Source organism: Chiloscyllium plagiosum, unplaced genomic scaffold (assembly GCF_037043375.1).
Source record: "Chiloscyllium plagiosum isolate Xiang-an unplaced genomic scaffold, Cpla_swu_hap1 HiC_scaffold_25, whole genome shotgun sequence".
NCBI lineage: Eukaryota > Metazoa > Chordata > Chondrichthyes > Orectolobiformes > Hemiscylliidae > Chiloscyllium > Chiloscyllium plagiosum.
In genome coordinates this window covers 25,321,396-25,341,575 of record NW_028270163.1, presented here as the reverse complement: position 1 = coordinate 25,341,575, position 20,180 = coordinate 25,321,396, and the positions used below count along the sequence as shown (strand labels likewise).

At 41.0% G+C, this 20,180-nt stretch overlaps 1 protein-coding gene across 3 annotated transcripts in view; it reads right to left on the bottom strand.

Annotated features, from left to right (window-relative positions):
- Positions 1-20,180, bottom strand: part of acsf2 (acyl-CoA synthetase family member 2) — a 196,811-nt gene that overhangs the window by 101,296 nt on the left and 75,335 nt on the right. For all 3 annotated transcript variants that reach the window (XM_043714578.2, XM_043714576.2, XM_043714579.2), the window contains exons 8-11: positions 18,548-18,643; positions 15,502-15,650; positions 11,024-11,115; positions 2,809-2,885 (exon numbers count right to left, since the gene is read on the bottom strand). In XM_043714578.2, the coding sequence (XP_043570513.2) occupies positions 2,809-2,885; positions 11,024-11,115; positions 15,502-15,650; positions 18,548-18,643 (414 nt within the window). The remainder of the gene's footprint in view (positions 1-2,808; positions 2,886-11,023; positions 11,116-15,501; positions 15,651-18,547; positions 18,644-20,180) is intronic.

Here is a 20,180-nt window from a genome sequence, read left to right as displayed (position 1 = left end):
TTCTGTTTTCGTGACTTGGCCGCATATTCCCATCCACAGGTTCATTTTGTAACATTACAAATCAAGAGTACAACTTGGCTATGAATATGATTGGGTCAAAAAGGACCTGCTTGTCTCTCAAGACTGACCCACACACAATGGTGCTTGAAACATCCTGACTAAGCACTAGGTATACTGTAAACTTATCTCAGGCAAAAAAACCCAGCAAAACCAAGTCAATAAGGTAAAGATACTCTGGACTAGGCTTTTGAACACCCCACCTGCCAACAGGGGACATCATATGAGGAGGTCACATGATCAAGACTGTCCTAGAAAGACTCCAGCCTCCTCTAAAATTCCAACCTCTGCTTCTGTCAGGAACCTGTCTGCTCCCTCCTGAAAGTGAAGCAGACACTGCCCATCACAGCAGCCAGGGTACATTCCAGTGGCTCACTACTTCCTGGGAATAGATGATCTGCCTGATATTCCATCTATTCTTCTGAATGCACATATGAAACTTGTCAATCTGTAAACTAGAATAATCCATCAAGTTTACTCTGAATTGGTTATGTCCACCCAAGTGACCATTGGGCAGTTTAAACCCATGTGAATGCCTTTGCTTCTAGCAGTTACTCCTGTATCACATTGAGTCAGAAACTGCAACAATATTATTTATTTTTAAATATATCCGTACTAACTTAAATATCAGACTGCCCCCTTGCATGCCAACCTGCAAACCCTCTTTCAGATTTCATTCCGATTCAGACCCTGATCACCAACCTCATTAGAGATAGCACTAACGTCACCAGAAAGGCACTGAAAAGTATATTACTGAGCCAAAAGTGCACAATCTAGTCAGAAGCAATACATTTAAAAGCTCCATCACATGGAACCGATAAAGATTTCAACAATACAAAACTTTGCCAGCAAATTTATACAATTATTGAAAATTTGTATCTTGTGTTCAAACTTATTGTTGTCCTTCAAGTAAAGCATTGCCTCATCTTTGAATTAAAAAAAACTCTCCCATCTCAGTGTTTGGCATTGCTAAAGCTAATGTCAAATAAAAGAATAGAAGTAGGCTATTTCATTCCTTGAGGCAGTTCCACCATTCAATAAGACCATGGCTGGTCAGATTGTAGCCTTTTCTGATACCCCACTATGACCCTTGACTCCCTTGTGGACCAAGGCTCCATCTGACTGAGCCTTGAATATACTTAAAGACTGAACCCCTACTGCGCCTTGGAGTAGGAGAATTCCATAGATTAACTAAACTCAGAGAAGAAATGGGAGACCAATTACTTTGAAACATTGATCCCTAGTTCTAGTGTCACTTACAAGCGAAAATATCCTTTCAGAAGATTATGTGTTTCAATCAGATCAACTCTTATTCTTCTTGACTCCAGTGAATATAAGCATGACTAGCTCAACCTTTCTTCATAAAACAACCTTGTGAATGTTTTCTAAACTGTATATAATGCAAAAATACCTCCTGTTAAATAAGAAGATCACCATCAAGCTGTAACAAGACTTGTATACTTATATATTCCATCTCCCTTGCAATAAACCCCAACATTCTAATTGCCTTCCCAATTACTTGTTGTACCTGCATATTAACTTCTTGTGATTCATGTTCAAAGACATCTGGGTCCCTCTATACTGCAGAATTCTGCAATGTTTTTCAAGTTAAAAATACTCAACCTTTCAATTTATGCTGCTCAAGTGGCTAATTTCACGTTTTTGCCGCAAGATGCAAGAGTAAGAAAGTAGCAGACCCTTTGGGACAGGTCAGGTTCAAGTTCCAGACATGTGTCTTAGTTATTTTTAAATAACATGTTATGACATATATCTGGTGCAGATGGGACTTGAGCCATTGAGATTCGTAGATGTTGTAGCTCAGAGGCAAGGGACACTACCGCTGTGCCACAAGAACACCAGTCATGTGTCATTTGTGTCTGAACCATCTGATTTAATTTATTTTTATATATGGCATTGTCGACTTCTGTCCACTCACTTAACCTTTCTATGCACCTTTGCAGTCTCTGTATCCTTCCCACAACTTACTTTCCTACCTATCTTTATACCGTCAACAGATGTTGCTACTCATGAGCTTCCAATTTCCTTCAATATTCAAGGCAAGCGATTTCAACTGAAAGCTCATTATTTACACAAATATCACACTTTAACATGAATAATTAAGGCAAAACCAGCTTGATCGGCTCTTCCAAATCATTAAACAAAGAATGATCAAGATGCCAAACTTCTCAACTCAACATATAAATCCTCAGAAGCAGTCAGGATTGATGCATTCAAATTAGACCAATTCTTTCCAGAGAATATTTTGGGATACAGTACATCAGAAATTTGAGACATGACATGGAGTGAGTTTAGTGAGATTGGGAAGAGCACTGACTTTGTACCTATGCTTCCCAGACTCTTCATCAATGAGATTTTGCCCATCTAATATTTGGATCTGTTGAAGACCAATTGTTTTGATAACTCGACATCCCTATTATCATTGAATTGTGTGATTACCAGGTTGGTAGATGGAGCTTGGTCTTTTTTCATCCAGCAAACCCAATGTTCAAAGTTACGTTTAAGCAATTGACAATTCTCTGAGGTAATGGAAAAATATCATGATTACTATCATTAGAAAACAATCAGCAGCATCTCTGAAATGTACATTATGGGAAACCCCAGGCACAGTTCAGAAATTTGGGTGAGAAATGGGAATCAATCAACCTACGATGTCCACCTAAATTAAACAAACTACATCACTAACCAACCTTTGTAGAAAATACATGGGAACATAATTTGAAAGGTACTCACAACAAATTCAGTGATGTTCATTTCACTTTGGATTTTCCTGGCCACTTCAACAGGACATGAAGCACCAGCAACGATTGCTGTTGAGGGAACAGGAAAATAGGTGAACAGTAAGATGAGGCTAAAATAGATCGAAACAAACAAGGAAAAGTCATTCCTCATTCATTATCACCTCTGCAAAACTCATCTTATTATAGCAAAGCTCAGATTTGAAGAGATACTAAATCCTGAATCAAACTTGAAATTTCAGAAACATAACAAGAAAATTTACCTTTCTGTTCTGCTAATCAGTTGTAATAAAATTCACTATCCATAAATCTTCAAACATGGTAAAGATTGTTATGAAATTCATGGTTTGCAAGGCCAGTGACAGAAGAACGTTCTGGCTATTAGCAGAACAAATGATTTGTCCAATGATGTGTTGGATGCACTAATCATGTTTTCAGGGCTTGTACTTTCAGGGTCAGATCCAAACTGAAAATAAAACTGAAGATTCAGGTCTCTGGGGCAGGAGTTTCCAACTTATGGGTAACTACCCCAAGTGGAGTCATGGTATGAAATGTCGAGATTGCTTTGTTGCTTACCCGTTTAGAACTGAAGCCTTTATTTCATATTAGCTCACCTCATTCTTGTTCTCAAAATGTATCGCTTCATACTGCTCCATAATAAACTTCCCAGTATTACTCATCATTCCACTAGCCTATCATTATTCTCCTCATAGATCACAATACAGCTGTCTCAAACTATCAGTCAGTACCCTCTAACATCCTGTGTTACAACACTACTGATGTTAATCCAGCTTCTTCACACTTTTTCAATAATTGCTCTCATCATATTGCCCTGTATTTTTGGCTGTATCTTCGTGCATGTTTTTCTAGTTCCCTCATAATGCTACACAACAACTCACTTCTTTAAATGAAAAATATGTAAATTAGTTGAAGAAAACGGAGAGAAAACAGTTGATGTGTTTATTTGAGATTATTTGAAATGAAGAGTGCCTGATATTGTGCTTGTCAAACACACATTGTACAATGAGAAACAGCTCCTGATTATGTAAAACATTGGACACATACTTGAAGTAGAATATGTGCAATGAGATTCTGTTAGCATCCTCAGACCAGTTAGACAAGAGTAACCTTCATAGTTATCAATGAAAACCTATTCCGATTTCCTTAGCAACCCCCACCATTTTGAATTCATCTAGAACTCACTACAACTGGGTGTCAATGGTTAACTGAAGAGACTTCTCCTGCTCAATACAACAGGATACTTTGGCCTTTTACTCTATGATATTTTCCATTTCTGTCAATAGCCACTTGGTTGCCATGGGGGATATTGTGGTCTACTGCTTTTCTTTTATTGTGAAAGACTTTTATTCTTTACAAAATTATAAAATTACAAAATAAAACAATCTGAGAGTATAACAACATAAACAATAAACTATCTACTACTCTACAAAACAAATTTTAAAAAGCTACCCATACTACAATTCAATAAATAATTAAACAAAATAAAATAAATTAAATTAAAATAAGTTACACCACTCAGCACAACCCCACCAAAGCTCCCCATCATTGGAAGCATCAGTTGGCATACCCATATTTATTCGGGATTCTTCCTCTGAGGGCACCCAGCCCATCAGACCCAGGTCTCGTGGCTAAACAAAGGCCCTAGTTAATACACCTGACAAGTCTGCTTCTATATAGTTAAGAAAGTGCCGCCACATCTTATTAAAAAATTCCGTTTTCTGGTGCAAGATACTTGTAAGGAAGTCTAGGGGAGCACGTTCCATAATTAACCTACGCCACCCCGATACGCCCAGAGGACTTTCCAAGATCCAACTCATCAGAATGTTCTTTCTTGTGCAATATTTAAGAATATTACACAGCTTTTTCCCATGCTCATCTAATGAAGGCAGATTCAACAGGTCCAAGAGAAGAGATACCGATTTACTTTGATTTCTGTTCCCAGAGCCCCCTCCAAAACACTTGCTATAGCACCCCCAGTACTAGAAAAGCTTGTGGCATAACCACAAACAATGGGTGAGAGTGTCAATACCTATTTTGCACTTGGGACAGATTGGAGATGCTCACTTTTTAAATTTTGCAAGGTGCTTTGGGGTCAAATAGAGCCTGTGAAGAACCTTCAGCTGCATAGCCTGTGTACTATTACAAATCGAGATCCTTCTTACAATCTCTCAAATGTCTTCCCATACCTCTGATGAGATCTCCACTCTCAATTCTTGTGCCCAGACCCTGCAGAGCCGTTCAGTATCTTTCGAGGCAGCACCTCCCAGTAAATGGTAATCGAGAGAGTACCTGTAGTCTGAAGCACTCTCCTCTCTACCTCAGACCTATAAGGATCAACCAATAGTGTGATCTTTTTCTGGATAAAGTCCCTGACCTGAAAATAATGCAAGAGGTCCCTGCTGGACAATTCAAATTTGTGGCTCAACTGATCAAAGGGCATCATGACCTCCCCCTCAAGTAAGTTTCCCAGACAGACACTCCTCTGGATGCCCATAACCTAAACCCAGAATCCATCAACCCTGGCCAAATTCCTGCCATTCCTACTATGGAGGTGAAAAAGGTGGTTTTATATAAACTGCCCTCAATTTCTCACATCATTCTCCATACTTTAACTGTGTTAATGATAATCAGGTACCGAAAATACTCCGTGACTGTCCTCATCTTATTAATAAATAAAAAATTAATAAGGGGACATCTTGCCCGCAAGCCTCAATATCCAGCCATATTGACCTTGGATCCTGACAAGCCCAATTGTTCACAAAGGATAATAGGGAGCTTATTTGATATCTCTTAGAATCTGGAAAGTCGACCCATCCACCACCACCACCCCAAACCTCCCCCCCTCCCCCCCCTCCCCCTAACCATTTCCTGGGGAAGCTGCAATTTGGCAAGCTTAATGAGAGGCCACCTGCAACGTCAAATAAAAGAACCGAGCCAACTGTTAAGTTTCCGCAATGCTTGCCTAGGCAACATCAGGGGGAGCATTCACATGGGACATAACAAGTGGAGAAGAACATTTATTTTAACAAGAGCTATTCGACCCAACCAAGATATTGGAAGAGCCTCCCAACGCTGAAGGTCCAGCCTTATCTTATTAAGCAAGCGCACAAATTTAGCCTTGCAAACTGGTCAAAGGCGGGAGTCATAAATATGCCAAAGTACAGAAAACCTCTCTGTGACCACCTAAAAGGGAATCGGATTTCACCTTCAAGATTAGGTACTTGCCCAAGATCCCCCACAGGCATGGCGTCCGACCTCATAAAATTAATCTTATACCCTGAGAAAGAGCCGAATAAATTGACACATTGTATTAAATTAGGCACAGACATTGTTGGGTTTGATAGGAAAAGTAGAACATCAACTGCAAAAATGGTGATCTTATGCGCACTGATCCCACCTCCGGGGCAATTATATTCAGGAATCTCCAGATAGCAATCACCAACGTAGACAACAGCAGTGAGAGGGGACAGCCTTGTTGGCTGCCTCTACCAGTACTGAAATTATCAGACCTTATGCCATTAGTAAGGACCGCTGCCATAGAATGCTATAAAGCACTTCCTCCCATCTGGCAAAGACCCCACCAAGGCCAAACCGCTTCAAAACGTAAAAAGGATATGCCAATTCCATTCAGTCAAGTACCTTCTCCACATTTAGGGAGACCACCAAGCCCAGAATCAATCTCTGCTGGCACACCTGGACCATTTTCAGTACTCTTCTAATGTTATTAGACGACCTACGGCCCTTAATAAAACCTGCCTGGTCCTCCTTTACAATAAAGGGCAACACCGTCTCCAACCTCAGCGCTAGTGTCTTAGACAGAACGTTTACATCTGAGTTTAGCAGCAGGACGGGTCGATATGAAGCACTGTCCTCCAGGGCTTTCCCTCTCTTGAAAATGAGAGAAATATTAGCTTCTCTCAAACAGGGCAGGAGGCAGTCTTTACTGTACGAATAATTGTAAGTGTCCAGCATTGGCCCAGCCAACATATTCATAAATTCCTTATAAAACTCACTTGGAAAGCCATCCGGGCCGGATGCCTTACTACTTTGGAGCTGCCTTGCTGCCTCTTGTATCTCTTGCACTGTCAAGGGAGCATTCAAAAGGGACGCCTGCTCCGGAGTCACACCTGGAAGGTCCAGGTTCTTAAAGAAGGAATTCACCTTCACCAACCTGTCCTCACAGCCCTCTGACCGATACAGCTTGGAGTAAAATTTCCTAAACGCCACATTGATCATTTTGAAATCACAAGTAGAGTGCCAGTACCCCCTCTAAGAGATGCAATAGATTGTGGGGGGGCTCTTCTTCCTAGCCAGATATCCAGGTCTTTACCTGGCTTATCACCATACTCAATGTTTCGCAAAAGAGATCTCTCTCTTTGCTGTCTGAGTAAACGCGGAGCTCAGAGCAGCCTGAAGAATTGTGATCTGCTATAACTTAATCACAGATGGCCTGTCAAAGTACGTAGTGTCCGCTGCCTTTAACCAGGCCTCAAGTATACGTTGCTGCTTTCTCCTCTGTCATTTCTGACTTGCTGAATAAGAAATAATTATACTCCTTGCATAGGCCTTGGCAGTATCCTAGAGCACTGACGGGTTACTAGCCATACCCAAATTTATGGGCAGCACGGTGGCACAGTGGTTAGCACTGCTGCCTTGCAGCGCTAGAGACTTGGGTTCAATTCCCACCTCAGGCGACTGACTGTGTGGAGCTTGCATATTCTCCCCGTGTCTACATGGATTTCCTCCCACAGTCCAAATATGTGCAGGGGAGGTGAATTGGCCATGCTAAATTGCCCGTAGTGTTGGGTGAAGGGGTAAATGTAGGGGATTGGGTCTGGATGGGTGCGCTTCGGCTGGTCGGTGTGGACTTGTTGGGCCGAAGGGCCTGTTTCCACACTGTAAGTAATCTAATCTAATAATATTTTAAACTCCCACGAAAAGTACTCGATAAACTTACTGTCCTTCAGGAAAAAAGGGTCCATGCGCCAATGCCACAAACCTACCCCATTACCCTTGGACTTAACGTCCAAGTACACAGCCGTGTGATCAGAAATGGCTATATTCCCAATTTTACAGGACAGCACCAAATCCAAAAAAAAAATGATAGAGAAAGAAACAGAACAATCCTTGTGTAACAGTTGTGCGGATTTGAGAAAAAGTATCTACCCCCTGGGTGAAGGTATGTCCATACATCCACCAATCCCAACTCCCCACATAGGTCCACTAGTTGTTTAGATTGTGGGGAGGTGCCTGGGAGACTACTGGGCATCCTGTCCACTGTGGATCCATGAGACGACTGAAGTCTCTCCCTATAATCATTGGTGCACCCTAAGGGCCACCAACCTGGAAAGTGCATCTGTAAAAAATTTAAGGGGGTGTGCCAGTGGGCAGTAAACATTCAGAATACCATACTCCTCACCATGTATTAAAGCTTTGAAAGTCACAAACCACCCATATTCATTCTTAGTTTGATCTAACAGTTGAAATGGAAGATTCTTCTGAACTAGTCTAGCCATTCCCCTGCTTTTAGAATTAAAAGATTAAAATTACACCCAGCTGAAAACCCCCTACTGCAACTTTAGATGCTCCTTGTCATCAAGGTGAGTTTCTTGCAACAGAGCAACATCAGCCCTCTCCTTTCTAAGACTCAAAAGTACTTTCCTTCTCTTAATTGGTGAGTGATTCCTCTTAATATTCCAGGTTCACCATTTAAAAGAGCATCTAGCCATAGCCATCTGAAACAGCCCGTGAACCCCCCAAAGGAAGAGCCCCACTCACGACACGCCGAATGGAAACCATAAAAGACTCATACAGTCTAAAAAACATGACTACAGAAACTACCAAAGCAAAACTTCTAAAAACTACACCAACCATAAACCAATACAAAAAATAGATAATAGGATCCTCTGCCCCTTGCCCATGGGAGGCACTCACACTACCCTCAAACACCTCCATGACTCCTTCGAGCTGAAGCCACACCCCAAACCCAGGCAAACAAAAAGTAAAGAATACATAAATCTTTCAAACAAAGAAATTAGAAGTGAGCATTTCACCTATCCCACCTGTACATCGACCCCATTATTACTGGTAAAAATCAAACCAAAAAAAATCCCAACAACGCTTCCCAAACCTCAAAAAAGTGAGAAGGGAAGAGAAAAAGAAACATATTAAAAGGACAAAACCAGACAAATGAAGCAAACAAAAGAAAAAGAAAAACCATCATTGTCCATATTGCTTGAATCGGCCAGTCCATTTTAAAGTGTCCAAAAAGTCCTTTGCCTGTTCTGACGAATCAAAGACATGCACGGACCCTCCGTGGCTGAAACATAATACTGCTGGGTACTTTACAGAGTACAGAGCATCCAATTCCCTCAGCCTCTTCTTTACTTCTTCCTCTTACAGATCACAGCCACAGAAAAGTCTTGAAAAAACATAATCTTTGATCCCTTGTAAGTCAGGGCCTGAACTGTGGCAGCCATTGCTCAAAAAAGCTGACTGGCTGATCTCCTCCATCTTGCTCTGACATCCCATTAACATGGATATTCTTCCTCCGACCTTGATTTTCGAGGTTGTTGACCTGCTCCACTAAGGGCTGCACCTGCTTCTCCAGAGCCTGGATCCGTCCCATCGAGGATTCAGCTGCGGTCTCCGATGCCACAGTCCATTGCTCAACCTCCTCCACATGGTGCCCAAGACACTGCATGTCCTGCTCATGCTTTTGAAGCATTGCCGATATCAGTTCCAGCCTGGCCCACGTCTCTTCCATCGCTGACTCAATCTTTTCTCGGAGTTTGACAAACTCCAAAGCCAGACTCTGCTGAGCAGGTAAGTACAAAGGGGTTTCCACGGAGGTCGACACTGCAGCCACGGGTGTGTCATTGCTGCAGGGGAGTGCCGTGCTTGTTGCAACCTACACGGTCCTTTACCTTTAGTCATCTTCCCTAATTGCTTAAAAAGAATATATAAAGATTCCAGGAACTTAAAACTATCAATTTTTACCAAAACAGCTAGTCAGGGGAGGGTAAAAGCACCACTTTTCCTGATGTGGTGCAGAGCTCAGCAAGGTAGACCTGTTAGATAATTGCCACCTTGAATCCCCGTAATCTACTGCTTAATGGAACTGGTTGAGATTGCACAACCCATTTCACATTTAATCCTTGCAGCCAACATGCAGAGTCTACTATCCTGTCAGTTTTAACTGAATTAAAAAATTGTACTCCACAGTTCTTCATCCCACTCAAAGGATTTAGTCAAAAATCCTAAAGCAGACTACCCAATGAGTTAATGGTAGGACCTGGGGAGTGTTGTCAAACAGAGATACCTAGGGTTCAGGTACATAGCTCCTTGAAAATGGTGTTGAAGATGGTGTTTGGCATGTTTGTCTTCATTAGTCAGAGCACTGAGTAAAAGAGTTGGGACATCATGTTGCGGTTGTACAAGACATCAGTGAGGCCACTTTTGGATTACTATGTATGTTCTAGTCACCCTGCTATAGGAAGGATATTATTAAATTGAAAAGGGTGCAAAAAGATTTAAAAGGATATTACCAGCACAAATGGGTTTGAGTTATAAACAGAGACAGGAATGTTTTTCCCTGGAGCATAGGAGGTTGAGGGGTGACCTTATAGAGGTTATAAAATCATGAGGGACATAGATAAGGTGAATAGCAAAGATCTTTTCCCTAGGGTAGGGGAATTTAAAACTAGGGGACATGGGTTCAAGGTGAGAGGGGAAAAATTTAAAAGGAACCTGAGGGGCAACCTTTTCATACAGAGGGTTGTGTTTATATGAAATGAGCTACCGGATGAGTGGTACATGCAGGTACAGTTGCAACATTTAAAAGACATCTGAGTAGGTATATGAATAGGAAAGGTTTCAAGGAATATGGGTCAAACACAGGGTAAGTTTGGGAACCAGGTTGGCAAGGACAAGTTGGACCGAAGGGTCTGTTTCCATTCCTGATGAAGGGTTTATGCCCGAAACGTCGATTCTCCTGCTCTTCAGATGCTGCCTGACCTGCTGTGCTTTTCCAGTACTCCACTCTTGACTCCTCCCTGTTTCCACGCTGTATGTCTTTATGACTCTCTGATTCAATGACCATCCAATGACTACCCATACATATGCCATTATGTTCCTGAAAAGACAAAGGCAAATATTTTCCTTTTCAAATGCAGTGGCTAATGTCTTACCTGCTTCAAGTGTTGACAAGTCAATAGTAGAGAAGACCTTCTGGTTCAGCATGTCAAGGTACATTGTTGGTGTCCCGTAAATAACCGTACACCTAGACAACACAGCAGATCACACAGAATGTCAAAACATGCATAATTCAATTTTTATTATGTTTCTATTTCTCTTCAGCTGAGCCTTGTCGAATACCAATCTGTCTTTCTTTTCCCTTTCTGGTCTCTATAATTTTACAATGTAATTCTGCTCAGTGTCTCACTGAACCCAGTTTCTTTACTTTTTTCAGCTTCAAATTATCCATCCTACCCTGTAATTCTCACTTATTCTTACCCAATGGAATCTCCTCTCCTCAGTCTCTGGGTCTTGTCAAGGCATTTTTCAGTGATAGCTTGGACATCTGATTGTTACCTAATAGATAGCCCTACATTTGGCAGATATGGCTATTCAACTGATAGAAGGTATAAACTAAGGATCTCACCCCTTCAAAATCCACTCCAAACACATTAGACCTGTGACTCAATTGAGCAGGGAAATGTTAAGTTTGAGAAAGAGGTACGCAGCCCCAACAGGAGCCCATTGAAGCATTCATTCACTGCCACCCTGATGAGCAGTAACCCCAACTGCCCTTCTCATCCAGCTAAGAGTTAATTGCACGTCTTCCTTCCTAAAGGTCTCCGCCCACCAAAAGCTGTCCCATTTAACAATGTCTGTCAATCACCAGTTCACCCTGCACACCCTTCAGAGTGTTTATTTGCCAGTGGACAAGACCTTTGAAGGTCTTACACTTGCAAATGATTTTAACGATAGCATCACAAAAATCCGGCTGAGGGGTGATGACAGTTCCACTCTGCCCACTTAATGAAATGTTCCCAGTAGTCTACAACTTGAACCCCAACCTACTCAGAGCCATGCAGTGGCAGTGTGAGCCTTAGCACCTTCGTCTCTCTCATACTCATCAATCTCAAAGCAGGGAGATCAATTGTTTCAGACAGAAAGATAAGAGAAATTCTTCTTTCAGAGTGCTGTGAATCTTCAGAATTCTATACTCAAGAAAACTGTAAAATCAGTCACAAAGTATATTCAAAGCTGAATTTTTTTTAAAAATCCACTTTGCCCTAAGGATATCAAAGAATAAAGTGACAGGACTAGAAAGTGGTGCTGATAAAGTTTAGCCATGAGGTTATTGAATGTAGGACAGTTAAGAGGGGCCAAATGTCCAACTCTTCCTCATTTATCAATTATAATTAGGCCAACACACTGTTCTGCAGCTGTTGCTGAGGATCCTTATTTTGAACTGCCAATTGAAGTACCATGCCATGGGTCTCACTAATATAATTTCACTCCTTTTGTTCTTAATTTTGTCTCAATACCAAATGTTTCCACACCCAGGGTGACTCCAACCTCCATCACAATTCTTCATGTTCTCTCTCCTCAGCTCACTGTCCTTCTCTTCTTCCCCTTCTTTTAAACTCCCATTTTGTTATCTGCCATTGTCTCCCTACTCTCTTGGTCTCACACAAGGACTAGTTCATTGTATCTTACACCATCCACATATTGATTGAACTGAACTGAACTGCTCAATCACACATTCAACTACATCCAGTAAAACTTTCTGCCCTGCTTAAAAAATATTCACTGCTCTGGGATCATCCTGGAGAGCATCATTAACTCTTGAGTTCTTTTCACCACCACAAACAATCATCTTAAACCCTTCCTTCCGTAACATCCAAAAACTGCGAGGAGCTCATGGACTTGTTCTAAATGGAGGGCATGTGTTCTGCTGTTTCTATTGTCTCCCCACTGTTCCTCACAATGAGTGTGAAATACAACATAAGCTTTATACTCACATAAAAGTGCAACACTTATGGTTTAGGATTTAGGATATGTGGTCCTGGTTCAAGTCCCACCTATTGTGTAGCTGTGTCATAACATATCAGAACAGATTAGTTCAAAAAATATCCATACATATACTTTTATTCACAGGTCACACATCGTAAATTAGACACCTCAATCCAACAGCCACACTTTCATCCTCCTCATGTACTGAATGCTGACCATCTGGATATTGTTAACCCCCAATTGATAAATAATTAACCCTCACATCCTCCTGCTAACTGAGCCAAGTTCTACCAAACCAGCCCTGACCTAGCCCTGTACTGGTATCTTTCCCTAATTAATCTCTAAACTCCTTCATGTGGTCTCCAACCTCATCTAGTCCATAAGACCCACCTTATGTTCTCCGAACCATATTCTCATTAAATTACTGACTACTTCACCTACCCTCCTGGTCCTTATGTTCTCTGATATTACAATGGTTCACAACCTTCAGATACTGTTCCCGTCCCTTTCCATTCTGCCATCATCACCCTGTCCTTAAAAACACACACTATTGACTCTTCTGTCCTTGATAACTACATCTACATCTCCATCTCCAACACTCCCCCCCACACCCCCCCAACTTTTCTGGCAAAATCTTTGATTTATCACAACCTTTTTTTTATTTGCTTGTGTCATTCCCAATTGTTCTGTATTGAACTGCCCATAACCTATATACTCTGCAATTAAAGTTTTCCACCTATTTGGGTTACTTTGCTGTCAAGTATTAGTGCTATGGAATGGAACACATACCACTTCAGGAACCAGCATTAGAATCAAACATGCTTAGTGCAGGCACAGAATGAGGATAGATACAGAGTAATGCACACTCTATACTGTTCCCATCAAACACTCCTAATGCAAATACACCCAAGTTAGATCTAGTGTAAACCTTCCTCTATGCTGTCCCATAGATCATTCTCAGGATAGGTACAGCATGGATTAAATACCATATTAGAAATATGATTGCTTTGTTTGGAGATGGTATCTTTTGTTTAATATAGCATAAAATGAAGAGGATCATATGACCTGTTATAAAATCAGCCTAACAACAGGTGTAGTTGATGTGGCTGTTAAAGATTAAAAATATCAAGGCCCAATATGTTTTACTATAAAAAGGCTACAAGGTTTTTGCACTTGGACTCAAAGACAGTCTAAGTCTAAGTATTTACAGTCCTTAGACTCCTAGTTTCCAAAGTCCCAGGAAGATGTTGAGATTGTCAGGTTATAAATAATTATGCTTTAAACCATTCATTTACTTCCAAAGTAAAGGCTGATTGGCTTTGGAGAATGGCTATTCAGCATTTCTACCTGGATAAAAGGACCACATGATTCACATCTCTATTCACTTAGAGATAGACTTTGAGAGAGAAAGATTTTCGGATATCACTAAAACTCACAGACACAGGGAGAGAGTCTGTCAGGATCTGAAAGAGAGGGGGCAGATTGAGGCTAAAACTCCCTAAGTTTCACTGCATTGGATTGTGGTGGAAAGTAATATTCAGATTTAAAATCCTCAAGAATTTGATCTTTTCAAAAAGGCTTGAAGATTTGTTTATTTTGTGCTTGATTGGAATCACATCCACAAACATCTACTCCCACATGCAGCATTGTGTACTATTCACAAGATGCACTGCAGATATTCCTTAAAGCTTCTTAGATAGCAACTTTCAAACCCAAACTACCATCTAGAAGGACAAGGGTAGCAAATAGATGGGAACATGTCCGCCTGCAAGATCCCCTCCAAGTCACTTACCATCCCTCCCAAATGGCACACAGACGGCAGCCGTTCAAGAAGTCAACTCACCACACCATTTCAAGGGCAACTAGGGAAGCAATAAAAGCTGACCAGCCAGCGATGCCCACATTCCATGAGTGAATTTTATAAAAGGTGAATCATGAAGGAAAGCTATGAAAGATAGCTCTTGGGTTAGTAAGGGAAGACAATGAAGTAAACTCTTAAGAGTTAGGAATTGCCTTGTATTGAGTCCAGGAAGTCTGAATGACAAAGGAAAGGACAGTGTAAAGTATACCTGTGAAATAGGTTCTATAATTGCAGTGAAAATAAGAAGGAAGTGTTCTGTTCTGTTGTTTCATGTTTAAGTTGCCAACAAACTTTAGTCAATAGTGTTTTAGTCTGGTTATTAATGTAAAAGCCTTGAAGAGATATTGTCATTCTTTAAGCTGTAAACTGAAAGTTTGAACTGCACCTTTTCAAGTTTTTTGATAGCTGTATGATATCACCAGCACAGTAATGCTTAACTCTACACTGTGATTGTCAAACACTCCACATATATCACAGGGCCATATAAAGTAGTAAAACTCCTTTTATACTGGTCCATCAGCAAGTAGCATGATGAGTGAAGCATTTTGTTTTCATTTTCCCATGTCAACCTTGCTTTCACTCTGTGTAAGTGAGGTAATGGCTTAGTGGGAGATCCATGTTTATGTTATTGACACCAGAGTACAACATCATCATTATTTCAACAACTAGGTCCCACCTTGTTGTAATGTTTATTGAATCGTGTCCAATAATGCCCTGGGTGCCCAGTTACAGAAGCTGTTTCTGTACTTTTACTTTTCAGCTGGACAGAAATTGCAGTCATACCTTTCTCGCTGGACTGCCTCAAGACAGGCCCGTCCGTCAAAATGTGGAGAGCTAAATACCACCATGCAGCCATAAATGATCATGTTCATAGTAGCTCCTACACAACCAAAGCAGTGAAAGAGTGGCACTGGAGAACTGATCCGAGCATTCTAAAAGTAAGAGACAGAGAGAAAAATAAGATAATTTCTTAGCTTTTTGCCAAAGTTTTCATCTTCTCTGTACTCTTGTGACTCTCTTTGGGGTAAAGGTACCTTGTTAACTGAAAACAAATGATATTTTATCCAAGTGACTGATCTTGCAGCTCACACAGTGCATGGCCTTCCACTTGAAGGCACATCGTGCTTGTAAACCTTTAAGGTGGTATTGTGGAAAGTGATGGTCTATTCTGTAACACACAGGCATAAACCAATAGCAGACCCCTGTAGAAATACCATGGGATCCATTGACCCATGTAGAGCATACGGCCGGATTTTCCAAGGATAATCTCATACAGATTGCCACTCTGACCTTCCCTTTTTTACAAAACAGGGAAGCTCTGCATTTTTGAATGGAGATTCTGACCATGGCTCGCCAGAAATGCAGAGCCATAATTCCAGACTGACAATTCCCATATGGTACAGAACTGTGCGGGGAAGGCAAACCATGCCAATTCTTCATAGCAGTCCGCTACATTCTTAAATGGAAAGGTCCTGACAGCTACTTTGACAAGTACACAAGAGAAGTGTGGCATTAGAATGATGGTAGGGTAGTTGGTGCCAGATGGATAGGGGATAGGGTGTCAGTTGGGTAGCTGCCAGGGTGCCAGTTGGATTGGGTGGAGGAGTAGGAAGCCAGATGGGTAGGGTATCAGGTGAACAGGATGTTAGGTGGATAAGGTGCCAACTGAATACTGTGGCTGCTGGAGAGAGAATTGGATGCCAGCATAGAACACTAGGCAAATTAGGAGTAGGATGCCACTTAGGAAGGGGGTAGGATAACAAGTGGATAGAATGTAAGTTGGCAAGGAGGCCAATTTAGTGATGCAGTGTTTACAGTCAGTCAGAGTGGGAGGGAGCAATTGGTTCTGGTGGGGTTTTGGTTCTGTCAGTCGTTGGGGACGGAGGGATGCAGTGGTTGAGTCCAGAGGCGGGCAGTGGGGAGATGGGTCAGGTCTGTTATGGGGGATGGGTCAGGTCGGGTCTGCTCCAGTAGTGGGGGAGGGGAAGGTGGGAGGGTGTGGAGCAAGACAAGGGGACAAGACACGTGGGAAGGGATGGGGAATTAGCCGTCAGCTCAGGGGCTTGGGGATGTAACTGGTCTGGGGAAAGTATAGTTAGATGTGTATTTAACAGTCTAACTTTCCCTGAGTATATATTTTACTTAATTTCATTGGAGCCCTCTGAAGTATCTGATTTAAATTGAGACTTCTGGAGAGTTTCAGCATAGAGGAATAGCCTAGTGGAAAATTCAATTTCCTGAGCAATTTCTTTGGTGTCTGCTCCAAAGGAATTCTACAGAGACCCCATATACAACTTCCACCTGTGCAGGGAAAACCATTGTCTGCCTGGCCTTAGTTATCCTAATATTTTTAAATTTTATAGTTACCCTTGATCTATTTTACCTTTTGGAAAAGTTTTTGTTGTTGTATTAAGTATGTGCACTGCCAGAAACACAAACAGAATGTGAGAAAAGAATATCACACCAGAGTCCATCAGCAACCTCAGAAGGGTGGATAACCCTGACTTTTAAAAAAACTGAAGTAACAAAATTAAATTGAACACATCAAATTGGGTGAAACCAGAATGAAATTCAACATGACATTTCTAGTCCTGAAGATATGTAGTGACAGAATTTATCTAAAGGGTGAGATTCATTGATATGAAAGGGTCAACACCTTGCCTAAAATACTGCTGGAGAACAACATATGATTGAAACCATCAAGATAAGGAATTACTTGATGCTAAGGCCAGGAGAGAAGGACACCAAATCTGTTCAGCAATGTTACTATACACTTCTAGAGCAGCTCGAACATAGAACACTTAGCTCAGAGGTTGAGATGCTAAAGCTGTGCCAAAAGAGGCTTGAGAGGATATCACTGTAGAGTTATGGATGTGATTATCAGGTCAATCACATCCAACATATCAGTCAATGGTACAATTTAGCAGACCAATCAATAACAAACTCAAGTCTCACAAGAGTTGCATAAGCAAGTTAACCCTGTGGCAAATTTGAAAGAAAAATGAAAATTGTAACGGTTGAATTAGGACATTAATAATCCAGAGATTAATAATTTAGATAGGCTGTGCTCAACTCCCACCATGGCAATTTGAGAATTTCAAAGCAATCTGCAAATTAAGAAGGTGAGATCATAAAATTGAGCATGAAGATATCAAGTTGTCCATAAAAAGAAGTCCTGGGTTTATAAGTGATCCCAGTCCCATACTAAAGGTGTTGTCTCATAATTGACCCCTGAAATGACCAAGCAGATTGCTCAGTTAAAGGTTAGTACAGCTGGAAAATAACTGGTCTGCTTTCCAGAGAATCAATCAAAAATAATCCTACACTAGCTCCTTAAACCGGTCCAACTCAGCCCCAGGTGATTGCCTTAATCTACTTCTCAACATGTTATCAACTTCCACCGGAGAAAGTGAGGTCTGCAGATGCTGGAGATCAAAGTTGAAACTTTATTGCTGGAACAGCACAGCAGGTCAGGCAGCATCCAGAGAACAGGAGATTCGACGTTTCGGGCACAGGCCGAAGAAGGGCCTGTGCCCGAAACGTCGAATCTCCTGTTCCCTGGATGCTGCCTGACCTGCTGTGCTGTTCCAGCAATAAAGTTTCAACATCAACTTCCACCCCCAACCACAACTTGGTATACCTCCTACTTGAGGAACTTAACAAATTTGAGGTTTCATAACATAAAAATAAAATTTGGAAGCAGGAAGTGTGATGTGATTATGTTTAAAATCAGTTCACAAGTATGATGCCAGAGAGGTAAATAAAAGACTTTGTAAATTTGGTATCATCAATGAAGAAACTTTAATACAATCAGGATCGATAAACTCACCCGCCAATCGTAACCCATCCTGTATCCTATGAAACGAGCATTGTTGACAATGTTATGATGGGAAAGGGTAACTCCTTTGGGATTTCCGGTTGTGCCCTACAGAAAACACATGTGCTTGGTAAAAGGTATATCAGAACATTTATTTATGCAGAGCTGTTACTACCATTAATGGACCTCTTGTCCTCTATGTTCTGGAACACCCCTTTAGTGCTGAACTTCTAGTTAAATTGCATTGTTTTCCAGTGTTTCCAGTTTTTTCAACAAGCCATGGTTCAAAACCATTCAGAAGTCTCATGAACAATACTGTGGTTGAGGGAAAGTTTAGGTATGGGCCTTGCCAATCTATGCCTTGGATCCCCTCAGATCATCCATACCAACCTACAGCACTTCAATGCCCATTCACCCAGAACAGACTCTGTACAGAATTAATGGATAATATAGTAACCATTTTGGGAATATAAAACAGTTTTTAAAAAAAAATCATTAATTCATTCCCTTCTTTAAAATCTGCTTTTACTGGAGTCCTATAAAAGAGCCAATCAACCAGACCTTTGCATTACTCTAAGTGTAAGCACTTGACACCTCTTTATTTTGCGTAAATAAACACTCATCAGTTAAGAAATAGATCACGGAAATGATATAAATTAAGCAATGCTTTCCCTTCCTGGACTCTCAGCCAAGAATTCATAATGTGACCTTTATGCCTGGAGATATTAAAGTCTGAAATGAATACACTTCCAGTCTTCTCTGAAATAAATATTATGTGTTCCTATTGCATATGGAAGGAGGCAGAGGAAGTTTTGGGGTCTGGTTATAGGCTTGCTTTTATATCTGGAATTAACACACACAACAGTGACATTTTTGTCTTCTGTGTTCCTTATCCAACTGAGTAGAAAGCAAGAGATGGAGTCAACCAGGCATTCAGCTTAAGGACTGAAAAATGTTGACTCTATTGTTCACCACTCTCAACAAGGATGGACACGTGCTTAGATTGAAGACTGGATTTGAGAGGAATTAATGGAAGCTGGAAGATTTGTCGAGCTTGAAGCTAGGGGATGAAGTCGAAAGTGTGATGTTCACTGAGTGATAATTCTTGGATAAAAATTTACCCAGCTGGGAATATAAAAATGAAGCAGACTATTGGAAGCTATTGAACTGCCTATGATACGAACAATAATTCCATTGAGAGTGTGATGTGTGATAAGTAGATAAGAACTGCTTATTTCTGTAGTTTAAAGTATAAGTTGCCTCCCAAAACATCAATACTCATGTGTTATTCTTTCAAATGTTAACTCAAGGTTCAAAGTTTTCTCTATAAATTTTTAGTTTCTCCAGAGATCATAACATCTTTGTAACTTTTATCCCAGTAGATCAATCTAGGACTTTCCGTTAATCTCTAGCAGTCCCGTGACCCAGATATGTTGAGAAACTGACTTCACCACTGGGCGCATGCTCCCACATTCTACCCTAAATTTCCAACTGACAATTCACTGCATATTCTTTTTATTTAGTGATGTGATGTGAGCATGGCTGGCTAAGCCAGCATTTGTTGCCCATGCCTAATTATCCTTTTATTACTGCAACCCATCTGACGAGGGTACAACCATGGTGCTACTAGGGTGAAACTTGCAGG